Consider the following 27796-nt stretch of genomic DNA (forward strand, 5'->3'; position numbering starts at 1 on the left):
ACATAATAGGGAAAGAATAACAAAATTGTAGGTGCCACTTGATGCCATAGGCCACTTGATTGGCCCCAAGCACCAAAAACGTCAGGACTAAGGTTGACATCCTCCAAGAAAACCTTAATATAAACTTCATATAGGTGTATGATATTGTATGTAAAGCCCTTTGAGCCATGCTTGTGATAAAAGGGCTATGTAAATAAACTTCATAAAGTGGAATGAAATATATTACACTGAACCTCTACACTCCAAGACATAAACTTATTTTCTGCCTCTCAACTGCTAAGCTGACAATACTGATACACAGAGACAGAGAGACAATAGATAGTTCATAATGATGTCATTGATCCACACAGGGAAACGCCACAGGTCCAGCTACAGATCAGCCCCTGGAGCAGGTAGCGTTTCAACATCTTGCTCAAAGACACTTCAGCAGATAAACGACGGTCTCTCTAACCACTAGACCACGCTGTTTTAGAAAAGGTTGCAGGTGGACGATGGTTGTAACCCAGCAAAGAGCTTTGTCCTGTATCACTTCGACACTAGGTGTCAGTCTTGCACACAACACTGTTTAACTGCCGCTGTCCCCTATAACACACTGCCTAGACAGACACACACACACAGGCTGGCAGACACACAAACCCACCACAGCGTCTGCCTGCAACGCCCTCCTTCATTCTCACTTGACATGTTGACAGCTGCCCGACCATCTTTTCCTTTCCATATACACCTTCTCCTTGTTTTTCCCTCTGCACTCCATGTCTCCCTCATAACTCATAATGAGTGGGGATCTGCCCCAACTCGCACTCTCCACCTCCTGACAGCTCATGCTAATCCCTGCACTGCGATTGGTCGTTTTAAGGGGGGTACTGCGTGCCCACTGCACATTCTGATTGGCTTTTCACGCGACCCTGCAGGTTTGAGGGGGAGCGGGCTTCTGGCATTAACACACAGAGAAAGAGAGAGACAGACTTGATGACAGACTTAAAAAGCAGATGACAGTAGGTGCAAAAGAAAAGAGGAAAAACCAGAGGGAGAGAAAGACACCATGAGATAGACACATCACAAGGAGAGAGAGAGAGAAGTAAAATCCCAGAGTGCTCTCTGTTGGTCCTAAGCAGGTAGGTGCTACATAGCTGCTGCATGTCAAACAGTAGAGGGACTCTCTGCTTGTGTGTGGGTTTCGTAGAAGTTGGTAGAAGATATGCTACGGTTTCATTTGTGCATTTTGTGGATCTCTGTGCACACAAACATGTACAAGCATGTGTGTGTGTGTGTGTGTGTGTGTGTGTGTACTGGTATGTAATCTGTATCACTTCTGTCTTTGTTGTTCAGACATGAATAATCGCTCCATCGCCTGGTGGCTGAAACAGATTGGCCTGCCCCAGTACACCAAGACACTGGAGAGTGAATATTATGGACTGGAGGTACGTGCGTGTGTGTGTGTGTGTGTGTGTGCGTGTGTGTATAGGTGTGTGTGTGTCTGTGTGTGCATGTGTTACTCTGTCTGCATAGCTGGTGGTATCTCCTCTTTCTTTTGTTTCTGTGGTTGAATCTTATTATAACAGTACTAGTGTGTTTCTCTTCCTCTTTCTCTCTCTCTCCAGGGTTTGCTGAATGTGACTGATGGAGATCTGAAGGAAGCAGGGATAGAGGATCCGTCACACAGGGCCACCATCCTCAATCAGCTCCTAAGACACAGACAGAAACTGGACCCACACTCTGGTGACACACTCTGGACACACACACACACACTCTCTCTGTGCAACAGCACAATAACCTTGAGGTTAAAATGCAGCCTGTCAGCTTTATTGTGCTCTTAGAGGAAAAATCCACCTTTGAACACTTTAACACTGTTAAAAAAAACAGTTATTGGCAACGTACTGAGTCCATTTGTTGTTTGGTGGTGTATTATTCTTATTCCCTGGCCAAACTTAACTTAACTGCCCAAATGTAGATGACATGACGTCATGTCAAGATATTTACAGTGCAGCTACAATGGAGTTCAATAGGAGAAAACTGTCTAAAACGTCAACAGTAAATGTCAGGTTTTGCTGTCAGTCCCTCAGAATTGAAGAAAAAGAGCTTCTTTCTAGAGTCACCAATCTGCACCAACATTCACCAATCATACTGGGAGAAATCCATCCTAGAGGCAGAGATACCAGTTTCTCCACCGACAGTAGCCTCAACAGACCAGAATGCAGCACTCTCAAAACATGTTTTGTTTCGAGTAAGAAATGTGACTCTTGCTTTTTTTGACTGGAGACTCTCACTCTCTTGTTGTTACTCTCTCCACCTACATGTAAAACCCAGCTGGATGCAGCAAATCCAGGCAAGTTCTCTGGGGGTTGTCGAAAGGCATTCTGGGAAATGCAGGAAATCACTAACTGAAACAGAAGTAGATGAGGCAGCTTGAGGGAAAGAGGGTACACCAAAAAAGTAAATTACAACACTTGATCACAAAATAACTCTTGGAATGCCTTGAACATCACAGATTGATGATATAACAGAGTGAGAGTATGTGAGACTGGAATTTGTCATTTTGGATTTCAGTTTATTAAAGTTGGTAAACTTGGTAAAATTATTAAAAATGAGTTCAAGGAAACAAGGTTCTGAGTTATCAACCCGGCCTAAAGATAAACACCAACAACTTCAGCAGTGGGTTCTCTCTTTAGTTTCCCTTTTCAACTCTGGGGATATTAGCAGAGAGCAGCGACTGCTGAAATCATTAAAGCCTAGAGTGAAGCTTTGCAGAAGCCGGTTTATCAGCTCAAACTCTTGTTTACCAATACTCATTTTACCAAGTATGGACTCCGTTCTGCTTGAAGTAATTTAAAGAGAAGATGGATGCAAAATCAAGTCTGAAAAGTAAGGCTTCAAGTAAGATTTCAAGAGTATGATGATGTTTTGAGGTTTCAGACTTGTACAAATCAGCAGTTTGGAGCCCAGATATTAAACAATGTGTTTCACCCCATATACTCATGGATCTCACAGTATACCTGTCGCTGTATACTAATAAAGGAGTCCTTTTGACCTCTCAGGTGGGGTAATGGAGCGCAGGGTGACCCGGAAGTACTCTCTGGGATCATCTCTGGATCTGGTGAGACCACACAGTCGGCACTACAGTCAAACACAGTAGCACAAATTTATGGTCAAACAAAACAATAGACGTCTCCTACAAAATCTGTCACCTGCACCTCCCTGCTGTTTCCTGAGACAATGCAAACATCAACCCCAAGACGCACTGTTTGGGTCTGTGTCATTTCCTGCAGGTGAGACCGAGGAAGGATCTGTTCCGTCAGAGTGTCCTGCCCCGCCTCCAGCGCTCTGACAGAAACACAGTCTCCGCCTCCTGCTCCCAGCTCCGCCCCCTGAAGGAGGACCACAGTGTGAGTGACACCAACCACTGTCAGGACAGCAAACGCAGGTAGGTCACTGCTACACCCCATGTGTACTGTGTGTGTTTGAGTGACAGAGAGAGAGAGAGAGAGAGAGATACACTTTCTTTCTCTCTCTCTCAGTACTCAGTGTGGCTTATCATTAACCAGTGCCTCATAAAATCTCTGTGAGAGTTTGTTAGACAAAGCAGGTGAACTCAGTGGTAAGTAGTCCAATAAGTAAGATAATTGTCAGCCTGGATGGAAATTGCTTTGATGGATATTCATAACATCATGATCTTACTTTGTACGTTTACTGACCAGGACAATAGTTTCCTTTTGATGACTTACATCATGTACAGTCTATTGGTAAACAACTCAACTTGGTTTCTGCATGCTTTCATCTCACTGACTCCTCAGTGACAGGTCTGAGAGAGGCGTGTGTGTGTGTGTGTGTGTGTTAAACTTGAGGTCCAACTCACTTTCAGCATTAAGGCTGTGACAGCAAGAAGACTTTCTCAGGATGTGTACATAGGCTTCTGGTTGAAAAGTATAATAGATCTGGTATTACTTGGTTCATAATATAAAGCTCTTAAGTTCAGATAAATCTTCTATGAATCACCAAACCAGTCTCACATTCATTGTCAATAGAGCATCTCTCCAGGCTATTGATGTCTTGATAACACAACAGATTAGAGTCTTGTGTTTCCAGTTTTGACAGAAATGTTCAGAACTGAATGGGCTATCCTGGGAATAGCACATGATAATTTCCAAAATGAAGTGGTATTCTCTTTTAACAGATCTAATGTTACAGCTGCGACGACTGGCAAGTTGTGTCAGCAGAAAAAAAATAGACAAGTCAAGTTCAGGCACATCTCTCCTGAACAGTCGTAAAATTCTGAATGTTGCTCAAAGCCACAGAGGTTACAAAGCTAACATTTGGGTTTCCATCTGAACCCATGGTCCTGTTGAACTGAAGTAGAGGTGGTGATTCCAAATTATAAATCTCTGATCTTACTTTATAAAGAAGATAGCTCCGGTCCTGCGCTCTGATTGGCTCAGACACGTTCGAAGCCCGTTGTAAAATAACTGATAAACACACTCCGCATTAAATATTAATGCGCTAACCGAATCACCACTTTTACACAGGTACTAACAACGTTGTTTAGCTACTCTTCAAGAACTCTAGTAGTAACGTTTGTGTTCTTTCTTAATAATGCAGTAAATAATACGGTGTATTACTGTCGTTTTATTAAAGCAATCAGTTTATATTTTCGTCAGTCGCGTCGTCGACAGCTGTTCTAAAAGCACTGTGTGGAGTAAATAATTGCCGAATTATTCAGGAGTTTGTGGCTAAGACAGTCTGCGTATGTGGCCTAACTGGTTCTGAGTTTTGCACAATACCCTTTTGCTCTTTAAAACGTCCACCGTGTGTTGGGCAATAACCTACAGTTTGTAACATAAAACGTTAGTCAGACAGTCGCGCACTGTTGGCTTAAAGTCCATATAGGGAATTTTAGCCGTTACGTACCAGGCCATTTGGTTGGTAGAGTCGACCATACTGCTGACTGTAGCCAGGTGAGGTGCCCCCCACCTCCCCGTGTCGGCTCGGCTTCTGTCGGTATCCGAGGAATGCCTACAGATAGCGGTGTTTCAGCACCGGGGCCTGGGGCGGGGAAAGGGAGAGCTCAGGAAAACTTGTGGGAACTCGTCCGAAACTGCACTGCGCAGGGCGAGGAGAGGAGAGGAGAGGAGAGGAGAGGGAAGCTGGGACTGGGACGGGAGAAGACAAGGACTGTAACTTTCCCAGCTGTTGTTCTGCGGTGTTAGTGTGGACCACAAACCGTAAAACATGTCCGGGACGACTGGGTTCTGAAGGGCACTGACAGGTAGGACCGTTGCCGTCTGCCACTAGATTATTTTTTTAACGGCCATAACTTCGCTAACAGACTTGTAGTACTCTGTGTGTTGCAACTTTTTGACAGTGATTTTTATGTATAATGTACATGCCTTTGTGCACATTTCTCACGCTTGATCCAACATGTCAGTATGTTGAAATGTACTTTGGTCTAGAAGGCGTTGCTTCTCAGACTAGCTAGCTAACTCTACCTGTTGCACAGACTTGAGGTATGGACAGTTTTGAATTAGACAACAAAAGGGACAAACAAATATTACAAATCACTGTATTATGTATTTAGAGGTGTGAGGTCTAAGTTCCTCAAAATACACAGACCTATATCAGTGAACCATCTAGGCTTAATAAGATTGTTTTAAACATAATATGTGGTGTCAAGTTGCATTTCACAATAGTGGCCCTCCAACATGTTGCACAGGTGTTTCTGGAGTGCTGGGCCAACGCCCCTCAAACAGGATGTTGCTCTCTCTATTGCTGCTTATCTCACAGCAAATCTTATTCTGAATTTCCTCATTTATGTGTGTGTGTGTGTGTATGTGTGTGTGTGTGTGTGTGTTTTGTCTCAGTGGTTGCTGACTTCTGTCCCGGGTCAAGGCAGGGTCAACAAACAAACCTCAGAGCAGTGCTAACTTCTATCACTGTTGCAACACATCCCTCTGGCAATCCCAGAACACATGATTTGCCTTGTGTATTGTTTACAGCAGCCGGTTCACACACACAGAAGCGGCAAAGGCAGGCACAGATGTATATTTGCTAGAACTGGTAATTCATGAGATGGCCAGTAATCCTGTAGCTAGGTCTATCTGAGATGTCTGCCTGTGAGCCTATGGGGGCAGGAAGGGGGAACCAGGGAGAGGAAGGAAGGAGGAAAAGGAGGCAGGCTATTATAAGTCGGTCAGCTTTTCTGATGTTAATGACAGACCCAGACCTTGGCAGTGGCCTTCCATTCTGGTGCTGTTCCTGTTCAGAGGGAAAACATGGCATCACCTGTGGCTCCCCTGGGTTTAGTTTAGTTTGTCGTTCTCAATCACCTCTTCTTGTTTTTCAGCAAGAGGAGGAGTGTTAGTGCATACCTCAGCCAGCTGAAGGTAAGAGGTTAAGCAAATTGTCTCTCTCACTCCCTCTTTCACTCTCAATCTGTCTCTCCGTCACTCTGTCTCTATCTCCCACTCTCTCTCTCTCCCTATATTTTTTCCACTTCTATTCCTCCACACCCTCTCACACACACAAAATATGAACGCCAGAGACATGTACAACAACACACGATCTATGCTGTGTGTAGGTGTTTGGCGGTCGGAGAGAGATGGACTCCCTGAAGAAGGAGCTGGAGGAGGAGCTGAAGCTCAGCACTGAGGACCTGAGGAGCCATGCATGGTACCACGGACCGCTGAGCCGAGAGGTGCTCAACAGACCGTACTTGGCCTCGTTCTAAACATCACATGCTTACACTTAAATATAAATGCTGACACCACATTTACCAAGCACAACTTGATTTAGGGCTAAATAAATAAAACATTCATTCATACACATACATTAACGTCATATGCACCATGGACAACTTGCTTTGGGGCCTAAATATGTGATCTCAACATACATATACATACACACACGCACTGATGCCTTGTGTAGTAGCATGGCCAGCTGACCAAGCAAGTGCACAGATGGCAGACTTAACGTGCTGACTTCTCCCCAGGGTGTAGAGTCTCTGTTGGAGAGGGACGGGGACTTCCTGGTCCGTGATTCAAGCTCTGCCCCCGGTGACTACGTTTTGAGCTGCTACTGGAGGAACGAGCCCATGCACTTTAAGATCATACGGGTGGTGTTACGACCCAAGAAGGTGTGCCTCTGTCTGTGTGTGTCCGTGTGTGGCAAGCGAGTGGGAGGCTGTGGAGAATTTTAATAAGATTTGATTTGAATAAGAATTTGGGTCAGCAGGGTGGCCTAGTTTAGGATCCGAGTTGGGAGTGGGTATCGTTTGGAAAGTTTCAGTACCAGTAGTGAAGCCAGTACATTGGATTTGTTACTGGTACCAAAATGGCAAATTTGATAATATATATATTTGAACTGAGCCCTTATGAACAAAGTATTTGTTCAAAATGCACTTTTACAATCTGAAAGAAAATCACACATAACTATTCAATTTGTTTAATAGATTAGATTCTTATACTTCAATACTTCATATGTAGAACTATTTCAAGACTATGAAGCTGTAAAATACAGTTTAACATGGTTTAAAAAGGCATATTTTTGTTGCCCTTTCAAACACAGTACAGCTGTCTTGGCTCAAGTTAATATTGTGCACTATAAAGTGCTTCATTAGGTTCGAGGTATTGCCAGACTTTGTTGCCAGTATTTTCTTGTTACAAACACTGCACGTTCCGTCAATTTTGGTGAAAATATAGCTAGACCTTGGATTGTTGCTGCGACAGTGAATTTATTTTGACCTGAAGGTGTAATGACGCCTTGACAAGTTTGTCTTTCCTGCCAGTGACAAGCACTTACCTAGCGAGCCAATCAGCAGTCATTTTAGGTTTTTGAAGTGGTATGATGGATCTTTGGATGAACAAAGATCTAAGATTAGCCATTAAATTACTTTGGCATATTTGAACATATTTTTGGTAGTTGGTAGTGCCAATGTGATTCAGGCGGTGCCACAAAAAGCTCTGGCTGGCGGTACTCAGCTCTAACCCGGGCTCAGTCCCCACATTGATAATTATCTACCCTGCTGCAGTGTCCTTGAGCATATCGCTGAATCCCTACCAGCTCCATGGGAATTGTTATGTAGCTGACCCTGCACTTTGTGGAAAAGTGGAAAAAAAACTCCTTACGGGGATCATTAAAGCATCACATTATTGTTATTATTATTATTATTATTGAAGGCTCTGCTTGAGAGATTGTAATTATGTATGTGTGGGCACGCGTGTGTGTGACAGGGCTACTCCAGGGAGCTGTTCCAGTTTGAGGAGGATCGCTTTGACAACGTTCCCGCTCTGATCCGGTTCTATGTGGGTGGGCGTCGACCCATCTCCCAGGCCTCAGGCGCTGTGGTCTTTCACCCAATCACGCGGACACTTCCTCTGCGTGTCATCAGTGAGCGTCATGCTGAGCGCAGAGGCAGCAGTAGCGCCCCAGGAGGAGAAACGCACACAGAACGCAGCAAGAGACTCAGCTTCAACTCTGCACACACTGACATGCTGCAGGTCAACAATCCACTGCTCAGGTGGGAGGATGTATGTTGATGTATACGTACTGTAACACACACACACACACACACACATTGCTCAAACACATCACAAATTGCTGTTGCCCGGTGAAAACCTTGCATGTCCAAAATGACAACTTTGCAGGAACTAAGAAAAACAGCCTTGTTTCTAGCCTCACGAACATGCATTTTTGAGTTAATCTAACTGGTTTTGAAAAGGTTAAACTCCAATATTAGTGATGAAAACATCACTAATATTGGAGTTACACGGTTTTCAACCAACAGTGACGATATGCTCAAACAAATGCAAATAAACATGTACATAAACTGTATTTTATGTGCGGCAGGAGTGGAAGTCAGCCTGCTAACTTGGAGAACTTGGGACGGAGGCCTTCCCTACAGTCTGCACAATCTGACAGCAACCTACGAACAGGTACAGGCACATAAACACACACCCCATATGTGTGCCTGTCCCACTAGCTTCCTCTGCTGCATGGGCAGCCTATATTGTATTCCCATTGGCAAGTTGAGCGTGTATGAGAGCACTTTACACCCCATTGGTAGAACGTAGTTTGAAATAACCGTATAAACTGTAGAATCCTTATGTCCCTATGTTTGTAATTAACTTAATTAGAATCTCCTGTTTATCCTTTCGCTTCCTGGTTTTACTCTTCCCCGTCTAGGTGTTCCTCTGAACTGTCAGTCAGCTGATGCTGGCCCCGCCCCCATCTCCCCCGTGTTCCGTACTGGCAGTGAACCCCTGCTGAGCCCCCGCCCACGACACTCACGCCCCTCCCATCCAGGTAACACACACACACACACACACATGCTCTTCCCACCTAAGATACACACAAGATACTCAACGCCACTCGCCTCTCTTCCGTCCCTAGGTGGAGGGGTGACTTTGCGGGGTTCAGATGGACAGCTGCACCCCAGAGCTCCTCCTAAACCCCTCAGGGTCTCTGCTGTCTTCCCCAATGCCACGGTCCCTCTGTCCGCACAACACCGGGATGATCCCTCCTCCTTCTACGATGAGCTGGTCGTCCAGGTAACTCCAGAAAGCTTTCTACTAAATCGATCAAGGCTTTTCCGATATCTCTCTCTCTGTAAGAGGGGTAAGTCCCCATAAGATAAAAATCCAAGCTATAAATCCTCCATAGATAGATTATAGCCTCTTGTTTCTGCGTCTAGGTGCCACAGGCTCGGCGGAAGGGTCATGTGGACCGACTGCGTGCGGAGGAGAAGTGGCAGAGCCGCGCCCGCCTCACAGAGACTTCCTTCAGCTTCCTGGAGGCAGAGAAGGATCAGGCATCGCCACAGCTGCTGTTTGACGGAGAGCAGCAGAAGGAGGCGGCAGAAGAAGTGGAAGAGTGGCATTTTGAACGTCCACAGGTTTGTATATCTGATGTTTTAGTAATTTAGTTTGTAGTTTTTCCGCTTTTTTCTAAGTAAATATGGAATTGACATGATAATAATATTGTAGCTATGTAAGGGATAATATACAGGGAACCAGTCATTATCGCAAACTGCTTATTACATGGCTACTTACCAAAGACATTAATCATTTGACACCAATTGGTCTAAAATGATTTTTTCACAAGCTGGTAATTTACAAGCTTCTGCAAAAAAAAAAAAATAGTTCAGCAGGATTGCAATCATAGAAACATCTGGAGCTAGCATCCATGGCTGCACTGTAGTAGAACTGCAGCTGTAGCAACGTAAACAAATCCAGTAAAATTGCTGTTCAGTTTTTAACCAGCAATGAAAGGTATTGTGCTCTTTGAATAAACTAAAAGTAAAATAGGAAAAATCTTCCATGTTAGGGGTTAGCCAAGTGTTTATCTGCAGTAACCAAGGAGTGGCTTCTTTTTTGGCACACTAGTTAATTTGATTAGACATCAACCAAATGGACCGGGCTTCTTAACTGCAGAGTGATATGATTAAATGTGAAACAGCAGTCTGCTGGCCATTTGAGTATTCAACAAAGCCGTGTAATAAAGTTGAATATTTCACACCTTTGTAGCAGCAAAGGGAGAGTTGTGTACTAATGTTGTAATATCCTGTTAACGCCCTCCCAGGTGGAGTCAGAGTCGTGTTTCCAGTTGGATCAATTTGAGTCACTTCTCCTGCCGGAGAACAACCGACCTCTGGAGCCCAGCGTCCTGCTGGCACTCAAAGAGCTCTTCAACCGCTCAGACGCCGCCAACACCGCTCTGCACATGCTCAGTGTTGACTGCCAGGTAGACCAACGCCTTCTCACTTAGCCAACTGACCCTTCAGATTGTTGTCTGGATTCTAATGTGATAGATAGTGAGGGTAGTGAGGGGTATTCAGGTTAGAGAGTGATTTGATTAAATCTATCACTGATCAATGCAGGTTTATGAAACATATTTAACAGTCTGGTACACAAAATGGTACACAAACCAATTCCCCCAAAGGTGTAAGCAGCGTGAAGTAACACTTTACTAAAAACTGGACTTAAAACCTGACTTGTCTTGAATTTGTCTCATGTTATGGTACTCCAGGTAGCACGCATTGCTGGGGTGACGGATGAGCAGAGGAGGATTATGGGAGTCGGATCAGGGCTGGAGCTTGTCACTCTGCCACACGGACACCAGTTACGACAGGACCTGTTGGAGAGGTACATGCAGTTGACACATTCATGCACTTAGTAACTCAATGGCAACATATAAGATTTGCCATGGAATTCCAAAATTTTAGATATTTTTTTAGATTTATCTTCAAAATGTCAACTTTTCAGGAACCAGGAAAGACAGCCTTGTTTTTAGCTTGATGACCATTCATTTTTGTGTTTATCTACTCAGTTTTGAAAAGATTTCATAAATCCAAGGGTTGTAAAATTGTCTCAACCCATAGAGGAGCATGTAATCCTTCAACTGAAGTTAAAACCAAAAATGTAGTAATGAAGTATTCACAGGACAACAGTGAGTGAATACAGAGATCAAAATATGTATTCATATAAAAACAGTAAATATAATTTGTTAATAAAATATTACCATACAAATTATAATTTTAATAATAAGACTAATATATAAATGTAATAAGGAAAATGATAACATATTGACAGCAACAAAAATAAACTCTCACCAACTCGCTCGCTCGCTCACTCACTCATCCACCCACCCACACACTGCTAATGATTTCCTTTTCCATTGTGCAGGCATCATCTAATAGCACTGGGAGTAGCAGTGGACATCCTGGGCTGCACAGGGACGGTGGGTCAGAGGGCAGCCGTTTTACATAAAGTCATCTCATTGGCTCAGGCCCTGAAAGAACAAGCCCACAACCTGTATTCCTTCTCAGCTGTGATGAAGGCTCTGGAGATGCCTCAGGTAGTGTATTTATGACAAAGAAACATATCTCCTATACTATAAGTGTGTGTGTGTGTATACATATGCAACAAGCAGGTTGAAGTTTGCTCTCTAATTGTGTCTGTGTGTGTATGCGTGTGTGTGTGTGTGTGTGTATAGATAATGCGGTTGGAGATGACGTGGCGAGCGTTGAGGAGGAACCACACAGAGAGTGCTGTTTTATTTGAGAAGACCCTCAAACCCTTCATGAACTCCCTGAACGAGGGAGACGGTGAGTGTTCATGTGTGAGAGAGAGATGAATAGAAACGAGTGAAATACAGAAAGACTGACAGGAGGAGCAGCTGGAAAAAGATCGATGTCATCATGTTTGTCTCAAGTGTAAAACAAACAACGAAGAACATATAGGAGTAAGAAAAAAAGCCATAAGCGGAGGGAAACAGGTTGCAGTCTAGACCTTGGTCAGAAAGTATTAGAAATACCTTTTAGAGTTTGGTTCAGCGTATTTAAGTGCTAGATGGGTGGGGTTTGCCACATCAAACAATAGTGAGTGCAGGAAGTTTAGACACATGAAAGTATTTGAAAGTGATTGACAATTTACCTGCCATTATCTGAACTGTCCTGATGTGGTGAGCCCCACCCAACTGGTACTCCAGGCAGGTTAAAACAAGTTACCTGAATTATCTGTAAATAGTATTTGTCCTGGGTTTTTACAGTAAGTGTAAGGCTTTGAGTCTGATGTGTGCAGTGTGTTCATGTGTTTTTTTTGTAGATTCGGTGGTCCAGGGTCCAGTAGCCATGCCACACCTGGTGCCCCTGCTGATGGTGATGGAGGGTGAGGACCCGGTTGAGAACAGCGAGCGAGGCTGTCAGCTTCTTTATGATGTTCTCCAGTCAGCACGCAATGCTGCGCTACATGCCCCAGATTACCAGCAACATGCGCACACTCTACTCACAGGTACACACACACACACACACACATATGTGTTCTTTGCATATTGCCCTCTCTTTTCATACAAAGAGCTACAGATATTATGAGGTACATACTCACTCAGGAAGTACATATTAAGTAAAAAACATGGTGGTAAACACTGCACAATGTAACAGTGGTATTCCATCAAACAGCCAGATTGATTTGTAGTATCTAATGTGATCAAATGCCTGTCGCTCTGCTCCACCAGGAGGCTGGGAGCCGATCCCGGAGCTGCTGGAAGCTTTCCGTACAGAGTTCGCCCTGAGGCTGTTCTGGGGTCAGTCTGGAGCGGAGACTGAGCAGCAGGACCGCTACGACAAGTTTGACAAGATTCTCTGTGTCCTCTCTGATAAACTGGAACCTGTGGAGGCCACGCCAGAACACTTTCAGTCCTGAAGCTTCGACTTTGACCTTGATCCTCAGGGCCTGTTTCACTAAGCTTTCACCTCAAGGCGCACTCAGCGCTTTTTTCCTCACTAGAGGAAAATACAAAACAAAGATGAAAAGTGAAATCTTCTTAGCTGACCTTTGACTTGTGATGGAAGCCAACTCAGACATCAGCTCTGACTAGCCGTGAAGGTGGAGCTGTTGTTCTTTTTCCTTTTCTTGTTCAGATGTAAGTGGCTACTTGCTGGGTATATACAATCTTCACTCCACAGGTCAAGGGACAACATAATATGGTATGGGTCTTGTAGGAAATGGAATTACATTTGGAGTGAGTGGGCCCTGGGCGATGCTTTAGAGTGAAAAGAGCTGTGTCCATAGGTTGACCTTGTTTTCTTTTGTAAGGAAAGTTGAAATTGTTTACCTGACAAGTAGCATCAAAGTGTTTACTTTAAAATCTTTTCACCTAGCAAAAATGTGTTTCTGATACTCAGACACTGTTGTAACAATCCACACCGCTTTTCAAGACATTGACACTTGAGATCCCCAAGGATGAGCATAAATATATTTAAAACTCAGCTCAGTGTTTAGCCGATACTCGTCTTTCTTAATGCCCTCTTTGTCCATGAAACCTCTGCTGTAATGGACCACACTGGAATTTTTTTGTTTGTTTGTTTGTTTGTAATGCAATAAATACATTTGTTAAAAAACACAATTTATGTATGTTGTCAGTTTTTTTCATCAAGAATTATTGTCACCAAGTAGAAAACACAGACAGCAAATGTTACATATATATACTTTTTTTTCTTTTACAAATTTAATATTTAATTGATACATGTAAATACATACATTTTCTTTTAAAAATGAATCATATAATAATACTCCTTAAATGATAAGAAATGTCCACTAGTTCAGGACAGAGCAGTGGTAGAGAAAGAGATTGGTAAACTTTAGATGGCTCTTTTGCGAGTGTGAGGTTTGTAAACACTCCTATCAGATTTTAAAGATGCTTTAACAATTTTATTGACTCTTCCTCTTCATGTTCTAAAGATTGCACAGAGAAGCTGAATGTCAAAACTGCTCACTTGGTTCCTCAGTTAGGCTACTCTCCTTTCCTCACTCTGCAAACACTTCTCATGTCCTCTCATGATGACTTTTGAGACTAGGAAGAACAACTCACTGGGATTTCAGGAAAGACTATTGACAGATTACCTGCAGCCATCGTTTAAAAGGATTTTAGAAGTGGAGCAAGAGGAAGACTCAGAACTCTCCAGGCTCAGAACACGAAAACAGGCGGTCAAACCACATAAAAACCAGAAAGTGAAGGAAACATAAAAACAATCATTCTGAAAAGAACCATTTGATCACTAGACCGATGACCGCTCCGACATGCAGTCCAGCCACTTCTGTGCTAAGGTGGGAGTCAAAAGTGAAGAGGAGGACTGAAGAATTGGCTATTATCCACTTGTGAGATGCATCTATTACCAGGATTTCATCCAGTCAGTGCTACTTGAATCTCTGAAGCTGCACAGAAGAGGCTTCAACCTCAGACACAGGCAGTTCACAAAGTATTCATGGCAGGAATGAATAGAAATATTTACTCTAATATTATATAATATTTAATAGAACAGTATATTTACTAACATTTAACTTTGATCATTACTTTGCCGTTGTGCTCTTCCTCTGGTTTTACCTTCCATGTTTGAAGTATTCTGATGAAAACATTGCAAGGCAAGTTCTTCGTAAATCTATCCTATAGCAGAGTAGCTCATCAGTACTGTTACTATCATATCAGATGGAGTTAATAGGAAAATCCACAGAGGGATATTACATTTTGTGCATTCTCTATAGAGTAGTGGTTTTCATCCAGTTATAAGTCATAAAACTTCACATCTATGATAACAAAAATCACATTTTCCTGTAAGGTAAGGAGACCGAGCAGAGGGCATTCAGGCAGAGGGCTGGTGTTACAATAAGGAAAAGTTCAGCAGATGTTAGGGATGGGACGATATATCGAAATTCAATATATTGCAATGCAAAAATGTGACAATACGTATCGTGGGGCAGAAAAATGCATTGTGATATTAGTTGCATTTTATTCTGCTGTAGTAATCACAAATCAGACGGCTTGCCCATCACAATCTCACAAGCTCTCCATCCAAATCATATGATTTTCACTTTGTAATGACAGCATTTTAAAATTGTTTACATTCTAGCAAGCCGATGCCAAGATTTGTGGCTCAGAAATAAACATTCTGCACAGTCCTACTTTGTTGTCACTGAACTTTTATTTATTACGTCGTATCGTAGTTGTATCGAATCATGAACCCCATATCGCGTATCGAATCGTATCGTGAGATAAGCAGATCGCCCCATCTCTAGCAGATGTTATGAATGACCATGGCACAGGCAGGTGGATGCATATATGGAGCTAGAGCATCGACATAAAGGAATGTGGTGTGACGCTTCTACGATGCTGAATACGTTGCATGAATAGTCACTTAACAGTGTGACAATAAGCTCAGGTATACATTCAAAACTGAGGTGGTTAAAGCACTGAAATCCACACAGATCTGACAGAACCGACAGTCTGTGTTCAAAGACGGCTTCTCTTGCAAACCCTCTTGAATGCACGCTAACGACTGTGCTGTCGGACAGAGGGAGTGGAGCAGAGATGGGGAGTGTATGATAATGCAATTATCCTTGATAATAAGCTTTATAATCAATCACTTTCATAATGCCATACAGGTCACCGGCTGAGATAAAAGAAGTGATATAGAAGAACAGCTCTGATATCCCTGGTTGACTTTGTATTCACCTTTGGCTCTAAACTTGTTTGCCATTACAAGCTGTGTAAGTTGTGTGTGTGTGTGTGTGTGTGTGTGTGTAGGTGTGTGCGTGTGTGTGTTATGGGCCGAGTTTGACATAGGCTGAAGGTATATAGCCCTCGTCTCCATTGGCTCTAAGGACTCTCATCCAGCCGTCTCCTTTATCCTCCTCCATTATACTCAACAGCTCTCCCTCCGTAATGGAGATGGTGCCCTCGCTGCTGCCTGCACACATACACACGCACACGCACACACACACACATACACACACACAGTGGAGAGGCATATAAAAGAGAGCGTTGGAAAGTGAGCGCTGGAAAGCTAAGAGACCCATTTATAAAGAACTTCAGTGTGAATATTTAAGTTTACCTTCAAAGGTGTAGAGGGCGGTGCACTGGCCGATAGGGGTTTCCACGTCATCGAACTCATCATCAAACTCTGTGTAGATGTTCTGAGATGGATCGGCTGCTACAACACTGGAGAGACAAACACACAAGTCCAACACAAACACATAAACCACACATATAATTCCCTCTCTCTTTGCTGTGTATTCTGCTACACACACACACACACACACACACACACACACACACACACACACACACACACACACACACACACACACACACACACACACACACAGCAGGTCTTACCCATGTTGGGTGTTATTGTTGATGGTGTTGGAAGATTCTTCTCCTCCCACTGCCTCCGACAGCCATGACTGTTATGAACAGACAGCAGATGTGAGACAGTTCGGATAAATGCACATATGCGTTAATCTTAACTGTCAAACATTATGTGTGTGTGAGTGTGTGTGTGACCTCGTATTTGGTGAGCTCCCCCCTCAGGCGGCCTATGTTCTGCGCAGTCTGTGTGATCTGGGGCTCCAGACTGGAGGGGTCTCCCATCTGTGGATTCTGCTCATACACACCCTTCATCTTCTCCAGCGCCTCGCTGACATCAGAGGGAGAGGGGGGGGGGGGGGAAAGGGAGGAAGAAGAGGGGTAAATCCTTATTTGCACTCAAGTTTTTTGGCAATGTAAGCACTCATTAAACACGCTCCTCTCCTTTACAGCGGCGGTGACAAGGACGGAGGGATGGACAGAAGTTTTTAGAAGTTGAGACGCGCCTGAGGGAAATGTCATATTATGTAAGCTCCGTGGCCGGCTAACCTTTCCAGATCAGTGTGCTGTGAGGAAGCCTGACAACAACCGCGACGGAAGGTTTTCACCCTCATCGGCTAAATGTGTTCTGTTTGGGCTAATTACGGCTAATCAGGTCAAAACAGGTTTACGACCACATTTAGCCCCAATTACGCTCTCCAAAACAAATTGAGTTGATCGCAGTGAAACTCATGCATTAAAACTGTTCCCAGCCGCTGTTTTGATAGTCCTGAAAATTTGGCAGGGGCAGCGACTGCCTCGGGGTTTCTTTAAGTGTGTTTCAGGCCTGAGGGGCGGCGACGGTGCTGTCGGTGATGTTGTCACCTTTGGTCCTGCTCCTTCTGCAGGTCCTTGCTGATGTCATCAATCTTCGCCTGCAGCCTCTTCTTCCTCTGCTCCGGAGGAAGGTGAGAGAAGTCTTCTGCTGCGGGGGGCTACACGCGCACACACACACACACACACACACACAGAATGAGAGTGTTTTGAGCATCGTGTACACTTTCACTTACACCATATCAAGGTTCACCACCAGATGTCACTCCTTCCTATCTCTGTCCCAGACGCAGTGAGACACTATAGTTTAGTTTCACACTCCGACATGGATTCCTAGACACAGACTGACAGATTAATACTGTAAATGGAGCTCTTTAGTCGAAGAAATCTGACAAGAGAGAGAGTCTCATAATGATTCTGTGTCAAGGAAGCCAAGAAGAAGTAGACAGGATATGTCAGTGGTGAAAACAGGAATAGAGAAATAGTCACAGACAGACAGAGGGAGAAGTGCGATTTACCAAAAACCCTGTAACATCCCACTGTTTGATAATAACAAGAGGTGAATACCACTGAATTTCAGCAATAAAATGTTAGTCATGTTGGACTGGAAAATACTAAATGGATGACCCATAGCCAGAAACCCACAAAGAAGAGTCTTTCCCCTGTGATGTCACACCCATGTAAATCTCCATAGAGAATAAAATGAAAAAGATGGAGGAGCTGACTTTGACAGTAAACAAGATGGTTTTCTGGAGATAGGTGTATATTTTCTAGTTCGGAGCTCATGACTCTACTATAATAAGAAGTATTAGATGGAGTGGATGTAAATGTAAAAATGTACAACATTGTATGCATTCGCAAAATCAGTGTGTTATTTACTATCTTAAAGTTCTATACCAGTATGACATCACAGATTAGAGTCTTGGTTCTCTGGTTTCTAGTTTTGGGAGAAAGTTGATCATGCCCCCTAAATAATGATTAGATTGTCCTGTGCCATGAGAAAAACACATAAATTGTAAATTGAGTAGTATTCTCCTTTAAAAAGGACATAGCACCAGAATATCTAAGCATCTTTAAAGTCTACTCTGTATGTAACGATAGTAACTGTTACCATGTGCTTTTCAGCATGTGACATCTAGACAGAGAGAGAGGGAGACTCAGTATGAGACAGATACAGTTACATAAACACAACACACACACACACACACACACACATCACACAGGAAACACACACATTTACAATAACATGCAAGTTAATACATGACTGCTTTTACAAATGCAGGGGTACAAACCAGGGTTACTATACTTTTATTTTTCACTTTTATTTTGATATAGTTATCCATTTTCTTTCAATTTCAATTTGTTTTTAGTGTGGGTTTGGTAGTTTTAGTTTAGTTTTTTTTTTTTTTTTTTTTTTTTTTTACAAATGTTTAGTTTTAGTTTAGTTTGTATCTAGTTTCAGTTCTAGTTTCAGTATTTCTGGTAAGAGTGGGATTTTTTTCAAGTATAATGATAGACGTTCAGAACAAGTATTTTATATATGTTTGCCACATGTACTGTGTAATACAAACAATAAGTCAGAAATACATTTAAAATGTGTTTACATGATTTTTTCAATTAGCGTTAGAAAAACCTAAAATTCATTCTCTTTTAGTACAAGTAGACAAGATGGTTTTAGTTCAGTTTTAGTTTTCTCACAAAGTCTCTTATCTTTATCTTTATTCTTTCTATTTAGTCTTTATTTTCATGGCAATTTATGACAATGTTTTTTAACTCTTTTAGCTTTCGTCTTGGTTTTAGTTTGCGAAGAATAACCTTGGTACGAACCCAACAAAGCATGCGCTGCTCGAGCGTAACAACATACGTGAATACTATCACTGAGACAAACACAGGAGGGAGGAGACGTTGACAGGTGAGGAGCGTGACACGACAGCTGGGCGGAGCCGACAGACCTGACCGGGAGCGTCACTCACCAGGCTCAGTTTGTGTAACGTCTTTAAGGAGGCAATCCTGGGTTTGACTGAACGATTAAACTCCCTCAGACAGAGAGAGAGGGGGGAGCGCTGCAGCTTGGAGAGGGGGAGGGACAGGGAGAGGGGGAGGGGGTGGCTGCCAGGTGGGAAAGGGGAGGGGGGAGAGAAAGAGGGAGGGGCAAACTAAAGAGGGAAAAAAAAAAAGACACAGCTTGTTACGAGGCAGAGGGAGGAGGAGTGGGGGGAGCGGAGGAAAAGGAGTTAAACGGCTGAGAAAATGAAAATGATGATGAGAGAGGAAAAGAGAACGGGAAGAGAGGAGAATGAGTCAAAGAGATATTGAGATATTTGTCAGAAAGTGGACCCACACACACACACACACACACACACACACACACGCACGCACACACACAGAAAGAGAGCATGGGGCGTTTTTGGGCAAGTCTGTGCAGCAGACTGGAATTGGAATTGGCCCCTCAGGGAAGTGAGGGGGTGGGGGTTAGACATGAGTGGAATGTGTGTGTGAGTGTGTTTGTGTGTGTGGGTGTGTGGGTGTGTGTGCATGTTTTAAAGCATTATTATGAAACCGCGTGAGCGTCGTTCTGCGTGCTCGTACACTTATACTTTGGCCTATAAGAGCAAGATAAGAAGAGTAGGACAGAAAGGATATTCGGGCTGTCAAACACAGAAGCAGGAAGAGCAGATAGGGGAGAGGCAGCGAATATCTTGTCCTTGAGACGCCTTGCTTTAATGCAGACTCACTGAGGGACAGTTCTAATGCGTAGAGCGCTAGTTCACCTTGTTCTTCTTGCTAAAAGGCCAGAGCTTGGTGCGCACTCGCGGCGGGTTGAGGCTGGAGTCGGAGGTTGCTGGTTTGATTCCCTGGGTGTAGTCTTCAAACTCCACATCCCCAGGTCGCTCGAAACCAGACTTGTGCTGCTCTATGAACAGCATAGAGTCCTGCAGGGACACACACACACACACACACACACACACACACACACAGTAACAGCAAGGAATGAGACATGATCATTTGATTATGAGTAGATGTTGGCTCTCTATTAACAGGTTCAGAGTTACCCAATCACTATGGTGACATACCTTCCTCTGTAACACAACACTGTGTTAAAGTGTAATACAGACAATAAATCAATATTTATTGCTGTAAGATAAGATAAGATAAGATAGCACTTTATTGATCCCCTTGGGGAAATTCAGGTAACACAACGCAACACAACGAGAGAAACCTGCTAACCTCCAACGTTCTATTTCATCAAACTGAAACAAGTAACCATGTCGTCCCCCCTTGCAACAATCAGTAACAACTTGCATCGTCCCTTCAGGTTTCACCAAAATCGGACCTGTGGTGTAGTAGTTATGGCCTTTCAAATTAAATTACAGCGCCTCCATCAGGCCAGTCAGTGTAATGTTAAAGGTCCCATATTGTGTAAAACAGGATTTTCCTTGCCTCTTTGATTATAAACGAGTTGGATGTGCTATCTAAACATTGTGAAAGTATCAAAACACACGGTCACCAACTAAATCCACACAATCCATATTAGAAAAGTGAGCCTCTAAACGAGCTGTTTGGACTTCCGTAACTTTGTGGCGTCACAAAGGTTCGCTCATTATTATTTTTGTAAGAAATAATAGGCTAACAAAGTGTTTTTTTCAAAGCGGTTGAGCGGTTGTCATTGTTTAGTACCGGAGAGTTTTCCCTGCCTCTCGCTGTCTGCAGCTGCCGAAACGGTTAGCCAATCAGAACAGAGGGATCGTTAATATTAATGAGCCTTAAAGCCACAGCAACAGAAACAGCCTGTTCTTGGTAAGGCTCAGAGAGATGCTGGAGAATGAACTTGTAAAAATTGAGTGTTTTTACATGACACTACACAAACAGGTTTGAATGGACCTCAAGACATAAAATAAAACACTGGAAAGTGTAGAATATGGGACCTTTAAAAAACACCAGAACAGAGCACCAAAAAGTGCATCAGTTCTCCAAGTTTTTGTCAAAATGGGGCCAGTGGTGTCTGAGATATCACGTTTGAGTTAAAAAATTTTGACCTTTAATTATAGCGCCCATTTAATTATAACTCTGGAACATAGTGCAAAGTTGCAGTTTTCGTCAAAATCGCCTTAGCCTTTCAGAGATTGAAATTTTGACCTTTAATTGAAGCGCTCTTTTTAGGCCAATCAGTACAGATTTTTGAAACGCTGGAACACCGTGCAAAGATGCATCATCCCTCAAAGTTTCTGCAAAATCAGACCAGTGGTATCTGAGATATATGGGAGATAAGCCACACACACACACAGTAAGACAAACATGCCCACACTTGCCTGTTTCTCATTAGTATTGCCCCCTGCTGAGGAGATTCCCTCTAGACACTTGGAGATGATGGGCATCACCTTCTTCTCTGTCTCTGAAAACTGGCAGTAGCCCTCTGCCAACCGCCTGATCCTCCGCTCATCCATGTCCTGCAGGTTCTGGTCAGCACACAAACACAAATGCTGTCTTTTTTTAAATTTCATGTACTCATATTACATGTTTATATGTTGTATATTAGTGTTCACACGCACGTACACGCATGCACACACACCACGCTAGCGGAAGAGACAGCATAAAGGTGTGTTTGTGTTATGTATTGTGCAACATCAGGTTTGGTTGGAGTTTTGAGCAATTGTGTCATTGTGTGTGTGTTTGTGTATGTGTGTGTGTTTGCCCGTCTCACATTGAAGATCTGCGGTATCTCTGTGTAGTAGAAGAGGTTCTGTTCCTTATTGTATTTCTGGAGTTGTGCTGCATAGTCATTCCTGCACTCCTCTGCTGTGTGTGTACGGGCATGGGCATGTTGCTTGGCCTTGGGAGGGAAGGAGAAATGGAACAAGGGAGAGAGAGAGAGAGAGAGAGAGAGAGAGAGAGAGAGAGAGAGAGAGAGAGAGATGAAAGGATGTAGGCAGGGAGGGAGAAATGAAAAGATGCAAAAAAAAAAAATGCAAAGTGGGAGAAATGTAAGAATAGATGGAGGGAGCGAAAGGAGAGAGAGATGGAAGATAGGGGGAGGTGGAAGCGGTCATGGAGGGAGAGAGAGAGACAAGGAGGGAGGGGGAGTAGAAAGGACAAGGGTGTTTTTGACTAAGAATGTCTCAGAAACCAAAGAGGAAAAAAAAAATCAGCGCTCAATTGTTGATGCGAGCGTATGTGTGTGTGTTTACTTTCTCGACATCGAGCTTGGTGGCATTGACGTCGTTCTCTGTTTTGTCCGCTTGCTGTGTGGCTTTCTCAGCCTCCGCCCACTCCTTGGCAAAGCGCTTCTTAGTCTGTAGACACACACACACACATCTTAATGAGTAGAGCATCAGTAGTAATAGTAATAGTATAAACATTGCTAGGGTTAGGGGTTCAAGTCCCACTAGAGACACTCAAACTAAAAATGTATACACTTGTGGTAGTGCGAGGAGCTTTGAATAAACCAAATGGCATGCGTTATGTTCTGACGCGTTTTCTTGTGTTAAATAATAATTATGTGATCCAACATATTTTCAGATTTCTTATAGACACCTTGTAGACATTTGAAAGCCCTACAACCAAATATACATAATGTCACTCACACTTTCTAGGTGTTTAAAGCTGCTCTCTAAATTCTGCTGGGCCTTCTTGGCGTCAGACAGGTGCTGGGGAAAGAAAGAGGAGTGTCAGTAACTGGGCGGCAGCTTCAGATGATGCAGCATACCTCTTAATTTACACCCTGCCTTACTTCCCCATTCCTGCCCCACCCCCCCCCCCCCACCCCCCCCCCCCCCCGCCCCACTCCGCCCCGTCTTTCTCCCTCCCTACTGTTCTCCATCGCTCTCTCACTGTTTTTCGTTCTTGTTTGAGGTCCTGCAGATATTTAGTGAGTTCTACACAGATGCCGGTCATCATGTTTTCGGCGATGAGCTCCCGCTGGCCGGCGTAATCGTTCAGCTCATTCAGAATCTCCTGGAATGACGCATGGTTGGTGAATCTGCATGGGGAAGGAACAAGCGGGCGGATCAGCATGAGTGCAGAGACAAAAATCTGATATTCTCTCTCTCTGTCTCTCTCACTTATTCATCCAATCCAGCATATACGAGCATGCAAAACAGGAGAGGTCACAGAGAAACAATGGACGCTGCTCTCTCACTTGCACTCTTGCTCCTCCTTGCTCCCTCGTTTGGCATACTTCTTCGTCAGATTCCTATGAGACAGAGTCAGAGATGCAGTGTGATTCTCTCTCTCTCTCTCTCTCTCTCTCACACACACGCACACTCACAAATGCACAAGGCAAATATTGATACTTTCCACCTTGATCCATGTAAAAACCAAACAAACAACATTTAGAAAGAAAAAAACCCCAAAAATAAGGCACACCTGAGCTGCTTGGCGTAGCCTTGTTCTATCTCCGTGCGTTCCTTCACAAACTTGATGTAACGTTCCACCAGGTCATGACCTGATTGGGTATGCTTATCGATGACATCATACTGGTCCTAAGAGAGGAAGAGCAATGGGATTAGGAACCACACAGACACACACACACATGGACGCACAAATATTGGAAGCATCTGTTGGTTGAGGTTGTTTGCAAACCTGTAACACCTGATACACATGTACATTCAGTCTCTGACCACAGTAACCTCTAACACAGTGCATGATTGCCAGCAGTCGTGTATTATTACACACTATATTTGAAATCTACAGACATAGAGCATAACCTCTCACTGGGTTGCTGCCATTTGCACCATTTTGCAGACCAAGAAATCTGAGGCAGATGGAAACTGAAAGGTAAAGAATAGGCCTACACACACACACACACGCACACACACATAGATCCCCCGTTCTCTTTCTCACACGCACACCAAGAATAAAAAAAATACATTAAGGTGTAGAGAATAAAAGATAATGCCGACAATACTCTCCTTTCCACATTCCTCTCTCTCTTTATGCACATCCATCCCTTCAGCACACACACAAACACACACTCATGTACATACACACTCAAACCTGTTGGACAGGTAGGTACTCTCTGTCCTCTGTGCTTGACACTGGCTTATATCTATGTCATAACACAAAGGACTCGCTGAGGAAAAATGATACCACAAAATGCAACTGACTACATGCATGAACAGTACTGACGCTTGGGCACATGCACACACACACACACACACACACACACACACACACACACACACACACACACACACACACACAAGTAAAAAGGGTGGTTCTGGTCGGTCCTTTGGTATGTAATACAAAGAAAGACTCCACCTTTTGCTTGTATGTGTGGGTGTGTGTGTGTATGCATGCATGCATGCATTTGTGTGTGTGTGTGTGTGTGTGTGTGTGTGTGGAGGCTGCAGGGTCTCTTGGAGCCTGAGACACAGATAGGCAGTCCTCAGAGGAGGGAAAGCTAAATGGAGATCATACACTAACACAGTTAGCCATGTCCTGGATAAGAGAGGGAGCTGGAAGGAAGCAGGGAAGTAAGATGGGACAGGAGCAGAGAACATAAAGGACGGAGGGGATGGAGCAGAATAAATATCTTTTGGCAGGAATAACCTGAACCAGGAAAAGAGAGTGAGCAGGAAAGAGAGTGAGCAAGGAAATGAGATGGCAGAGAAAGAAACTGTGAGATTATTGTTGATAGAAAGAGAGATAAAGAGCTTATAAGTTATATTTCTGACACACATTTGCCACTTCTGCTCCTATTCTGCTCTGCTCCTCCACCCCATTGCTTAGTCTGTGTGCGTGTGTGTTTGTGTGAGAGAGAAGGAAATACTGATAGAGAGAGAGAGTTCAGGAATGAGATAATCATTAGCTCACTGTGAACCCCCGCCCTGTGACTGACGGTCCCAAGGGCCTCTCCAAACCCAGAAACCAGTCTGTCAAGTCCCACCCCTCGATGTGACGAAACACTGGCGACAGGAAGCGCTTCCTTATTCACACAGATCTGAGGTCAGATTCTAGCTTACCTCCTAATATTGAAAGTCAGGAAAGGACAGAGATACATTGATCCCACAGGAGAGCCACTGCCTTAGAGCATTAACTCTACTTTGTCCTACTGGCCCACTCTCAGCGTGTGTTTGTGTGTTTTAACAAGAAGAAGCAAATGTTATAGACAAAGTGGGAGGGGTGATAGGTACAGTGCAGGTTCATCTTAAACAATCAAATGAACACAAAGATCCTGAACTAAGGCTAGATATCTTTGGATTTTTTTTCAGTACCGATAGTACTAACTTTTTCACCACCTCTCTTTGTTAAATAAAAGCACATTTCATTATACACCACAGTAAATTCTTTTCTGTGCAACATTTGTACATGCCATCTGTTTTTTAAACAGAGTCAGATGACACCTTGTTGATTTCCCCAATAAACTGGGAGAACATTTGAGTTCTCCTTACAAGCAGGTCGGTGTAGTGAGAAGGGAGACCGTTCTTCACCTGGAAGACCTGAGTCCAAGCCTCCGTGACAGCAAGCATCCCTGAATCCCTACCAGCCTACCAGGGGCGCTGTTAGTAGCCGACCCTGACCTCTGACCTCCTCATAGAGGGGAGCAAGAGAAAAGACACATTCATAACCAACATCAAAATCCACAATTTTGAATCATTTTGATGCCTTAAAATCAACAGTGACATATAAAAATCAGTACAGCACTGATAGATATTGGTTTCTGACAGCCAGCCCCAGCCTCAGCTAACATAAGGCTCAGGGGAAGAAATGTTTTGGTATTGGCACGCTTAAATCTGAACACACTGGATCCCTGTGGCCCCATCAAACACCAGCAGCAGAGGCAGAATGGCAGAATTTTGAACTTCTTGCTACCTTCCTGTATACGGGCGACGTGCTTCGTAGAGCAGCCGATACAAGCTGTGCAACAACAGCTCGACTCAACAGGCTCTTCTCATCAAACTACTTGACGCTGATAGAAAAGCAGCGGGGAAAAAAACAGCACAACAGCCTCACCCATGGTGTCTAAAACCGTGCGGGCAGGGGAATAATCTCAGAGGCATGTGCTGAGACTCTGACCCCAATCACAATGGGATTTGGGGAAATTTAGCGCATTTGGTGCACAACGCCAGGTACAAAACCACTGGAAGAGATAATCCAAAATCTTTTGAGCCATAAAATGAACACAACATGCACCCTCCCCTTCAATAAAAGACCAACATTTCCTTGAAGACCTCTTCTCCTGTCAGTCGGATCATGATCAGTGAACAATAAGTCGTTTTACTCAGACTGAATGCTCAATGACTCTGTCCCATAGAGCTTGACTGGAGGAGGTGTGAGCGAGGAGCATCTGTCTGAACTGATGAGTGTCACCGAAGAGGCCGCACTGTGATTCACGGATCCTGCATTTAATAAGCCCTGATCAGGCTTCAGAACAGACAAAGTGACAAGCCACCATGCTTTCACAGCTGACACTTTACCTCCAGACAATTACTGACAAACAGACGCCAAAGCCCCTATATGGGGCATATCATCACAAAACAAAGGCCAAGTGCATGTATGCATGGGCTGAGAGTTGGACTGAGAAGGACAAGGAAGCTCAGCACACACCTTTATCCTTATGTAGATAACACTGCAACGGCTTTCTGTGCCCAGCAAGAGCAATAAACTACTCTTCTTATGATAAGGTATGCAGCAGGAGTTGCGAAATCCTCTGGCTGCTGGCTTTACGGATAGACTCCTGCTGTTGTCCTGTATCCCCGTCAAGATTGCTTAACCTAGGCCTACAGAGAAAAAACTAAACAATGTCCCATGCATACTGTGGCGAGTCGGCCGACGAAAACAATAGCTGGACGGCCTATTCTTTAGGGATGTTGATGGTATTTTGGAAACCAGCCTACAGTGGAGTGAATGTCCCAGAGGGTTCCGCGTCTCTATATGGTGTCAGCTGTCAAGAACTTACCCAAAGATCTGATCCCCAGTCCATGTCTGACAAGTTCAGATGTCTAAAGGATTTCTCTCTGTTCTTCAGCAAAAATAAAAACACTTTCACGAGATTTCCCCCCCCCCCCTCTCAAAAAAAACTTCAGCCTCGAAAGCGGAGATGGCGGAGGAAATGTTGTGGAGGAAGTCTACGCCTTCTCCTTGGCACGGCTCTCCTGTTTCTTCCAGCGAGAGAAAATATGTTCACTCGCTTTTCCTGAAACAAGTTTGGGTCCCAGAGAGAGAGCGAGAGAGAGAGAGAGAGAGAGAGAGAGAGAGAGGGGGCGGGAGGGAAGGAGGGGAGGAGGGTGGGAATAAGCTTTCCAACAGCATTTGTGTTTGCTTTATCTTAAAGAAGCAGTGTTGAGTTTATTTTCATCATAAATTGTTTCAGAAAGAGGATCTTTTCAGTAAAGGGTTAGGTAAATTCGTTTTTTTT

The 27796-nt window shown here is 43.8% G+C and overlaps 2 protein-coding genes across 5 annotated transcripts; one reads left to right on the forward strand and one right to left on the reverse strand.

Moving 5' to 3' along the window:
• The first annotated feature begins 941 nt into the window (after positions 1-941).
• sh2d3a (SH2 domain containing 3A) lies at positions 942-13884 on the forward strand. 3 transcript variants are annotated; one of them, XM_071909343.2, is made up of 19 exons: positions 942-1115; positions 1330-1421; positions 1602-1719; positions 3036-3094; positions 3267-3421; positions 6335-6374; positions 6569-6685; positions 6980-7123; positions 8220-8506; positions 8836-8921; positions 9172-9291; positions 9379-9536; positions 9680-9880; positions 10567-10728; positions 11014-11129; positions 11670-11841; positions 11980-12091; positions 12591-12776; positions 13000-13884. In XM_071909343.2, the coding sequence occupies exons 2-19, from the start codon at positions 1332-1334 to the stop codon at positions 13185-13187; spliced, it is 2511 nt and encodes an 836-aa protein (XP_071765444.2). In that variant the 5' UTR covers positions 942-1115; positions 1330-1331; the 3' UTR covers positions 13188-13884. The 3 variants fall into 3 exon arrangements, with proteins under 3 accessions (XP_071765444.2, XP_078138914.1, XP_071765445.2); XM_078282788.1 differs by lacking the exons at positions 942-1115; positions 1330-1421; positions 1602-1719 and adding an exon at positions 2146-2224; XM_071909344.2 differs by lacking the exons at positions 942-1115; positions 1330-1421; positions 1602-1719; positions 3036-3094; positions 3267-3421 and adding an exon at positions 4922-5260.
• Positions 13885-13959: 75 nt separating this feature from the next.
• On the reverse strand, positions 13960-27554 carry trip10b (thyroid hormone receptor interactor 10b). 2 transcript variants are annotated; one of them, XM_071909374.2, is made up of 15 exons: positions 27338-27554; positions 23803-23918; positions 23576-23629; positions 23269-23416; positions 23022-23084; positions 22626-22730; positions 22142-22270; positions 21750-21896; positions 20211-20372; positions 18551-18574; positions 17491-17600; positions 16825-16957; positions 16657-16724; positions 16373-16479; positions 13960-16228 (listed from the first exon to the last, which is right to left on the reverse strand). In XM_071909374.2, the coding sequence occupies exons 1-15, from the start codon at positions 27359-27361 to the stop codon at positions 16083-16085; spliced, it is 1536 nt and encodes a 511-aa protein (XP_071765475.1). In that variant the 5' UTR covers positions 27362-27554; the 3' UTR covers positions 13960-16082. The 2 variants fall into 2 exon arrangements, with proteins under 2 accessions (XP_071765475.1, XP_078138915.1); XM_078282789.1 differs by lacking the exon at positions 18551-18574.
• Positions 27555-27796: the final 242 nt, after the last annotated feature.

Source organism: Centroberyx gerrardi, chromosome 3 (genome assembly GCF_048128805.1).
Source record: "Centroberyx gerrardi isolate f3 chromosome 3, fCenGer3.hap1.cur.20231027, whole genome shotgun sequence".
NCBI classification, from domain to species: Eukaryota; Metazoa; Chordata; class Actinopteri; order Beryciformes; family Berycidae; genus Centroberyx; species Centroberyx gerrardi.

Bases quoted from the DNA above. Each gene is read 5' to 3' on its own strand.
- sh2d3a (XM_071909343.2), top strand. From the start codon at position 1,332: ATGAATAATCGCTCCATCGCCTGGTGGCTGAAACAGATTGGCCTGCCC. The intron at 9,537-9,679 runs GTAACTCCAGAA...TTCTGCGTCTAG, and splicing joins ACGATGAGCTGGTCGTCCAG to GTGCCACAGGCTCGGCGGAA. The intron at 11,842-11,979 runs GTAGTGTATTTA...GTGTGTGTATAG, and splicing joins AGGCTCTGGAGATGCCTCAG to ATAATGCGGTTGGAGATGAC.
- trip10b (XM_071909374.2), bottom strand. From the start codon at position 27,361: ATGGACTGGGGATCAGATCTTTGG. The intron at 23,919-27,337 runs GTAAGTTCTTGA...TTCCTCTCTTAG, and splicing joins ACTGGGGATCAGATCTTTGG to GACCAGTATGATGTCATCGA. The intron at 23,417-23,575 runs GTGAGAGAGCAG...TTCCCCATGCAG, and splicing joins AAGGAGGAGCAAGAGTGCAA to ATTCACCAACCATGCGTCAT.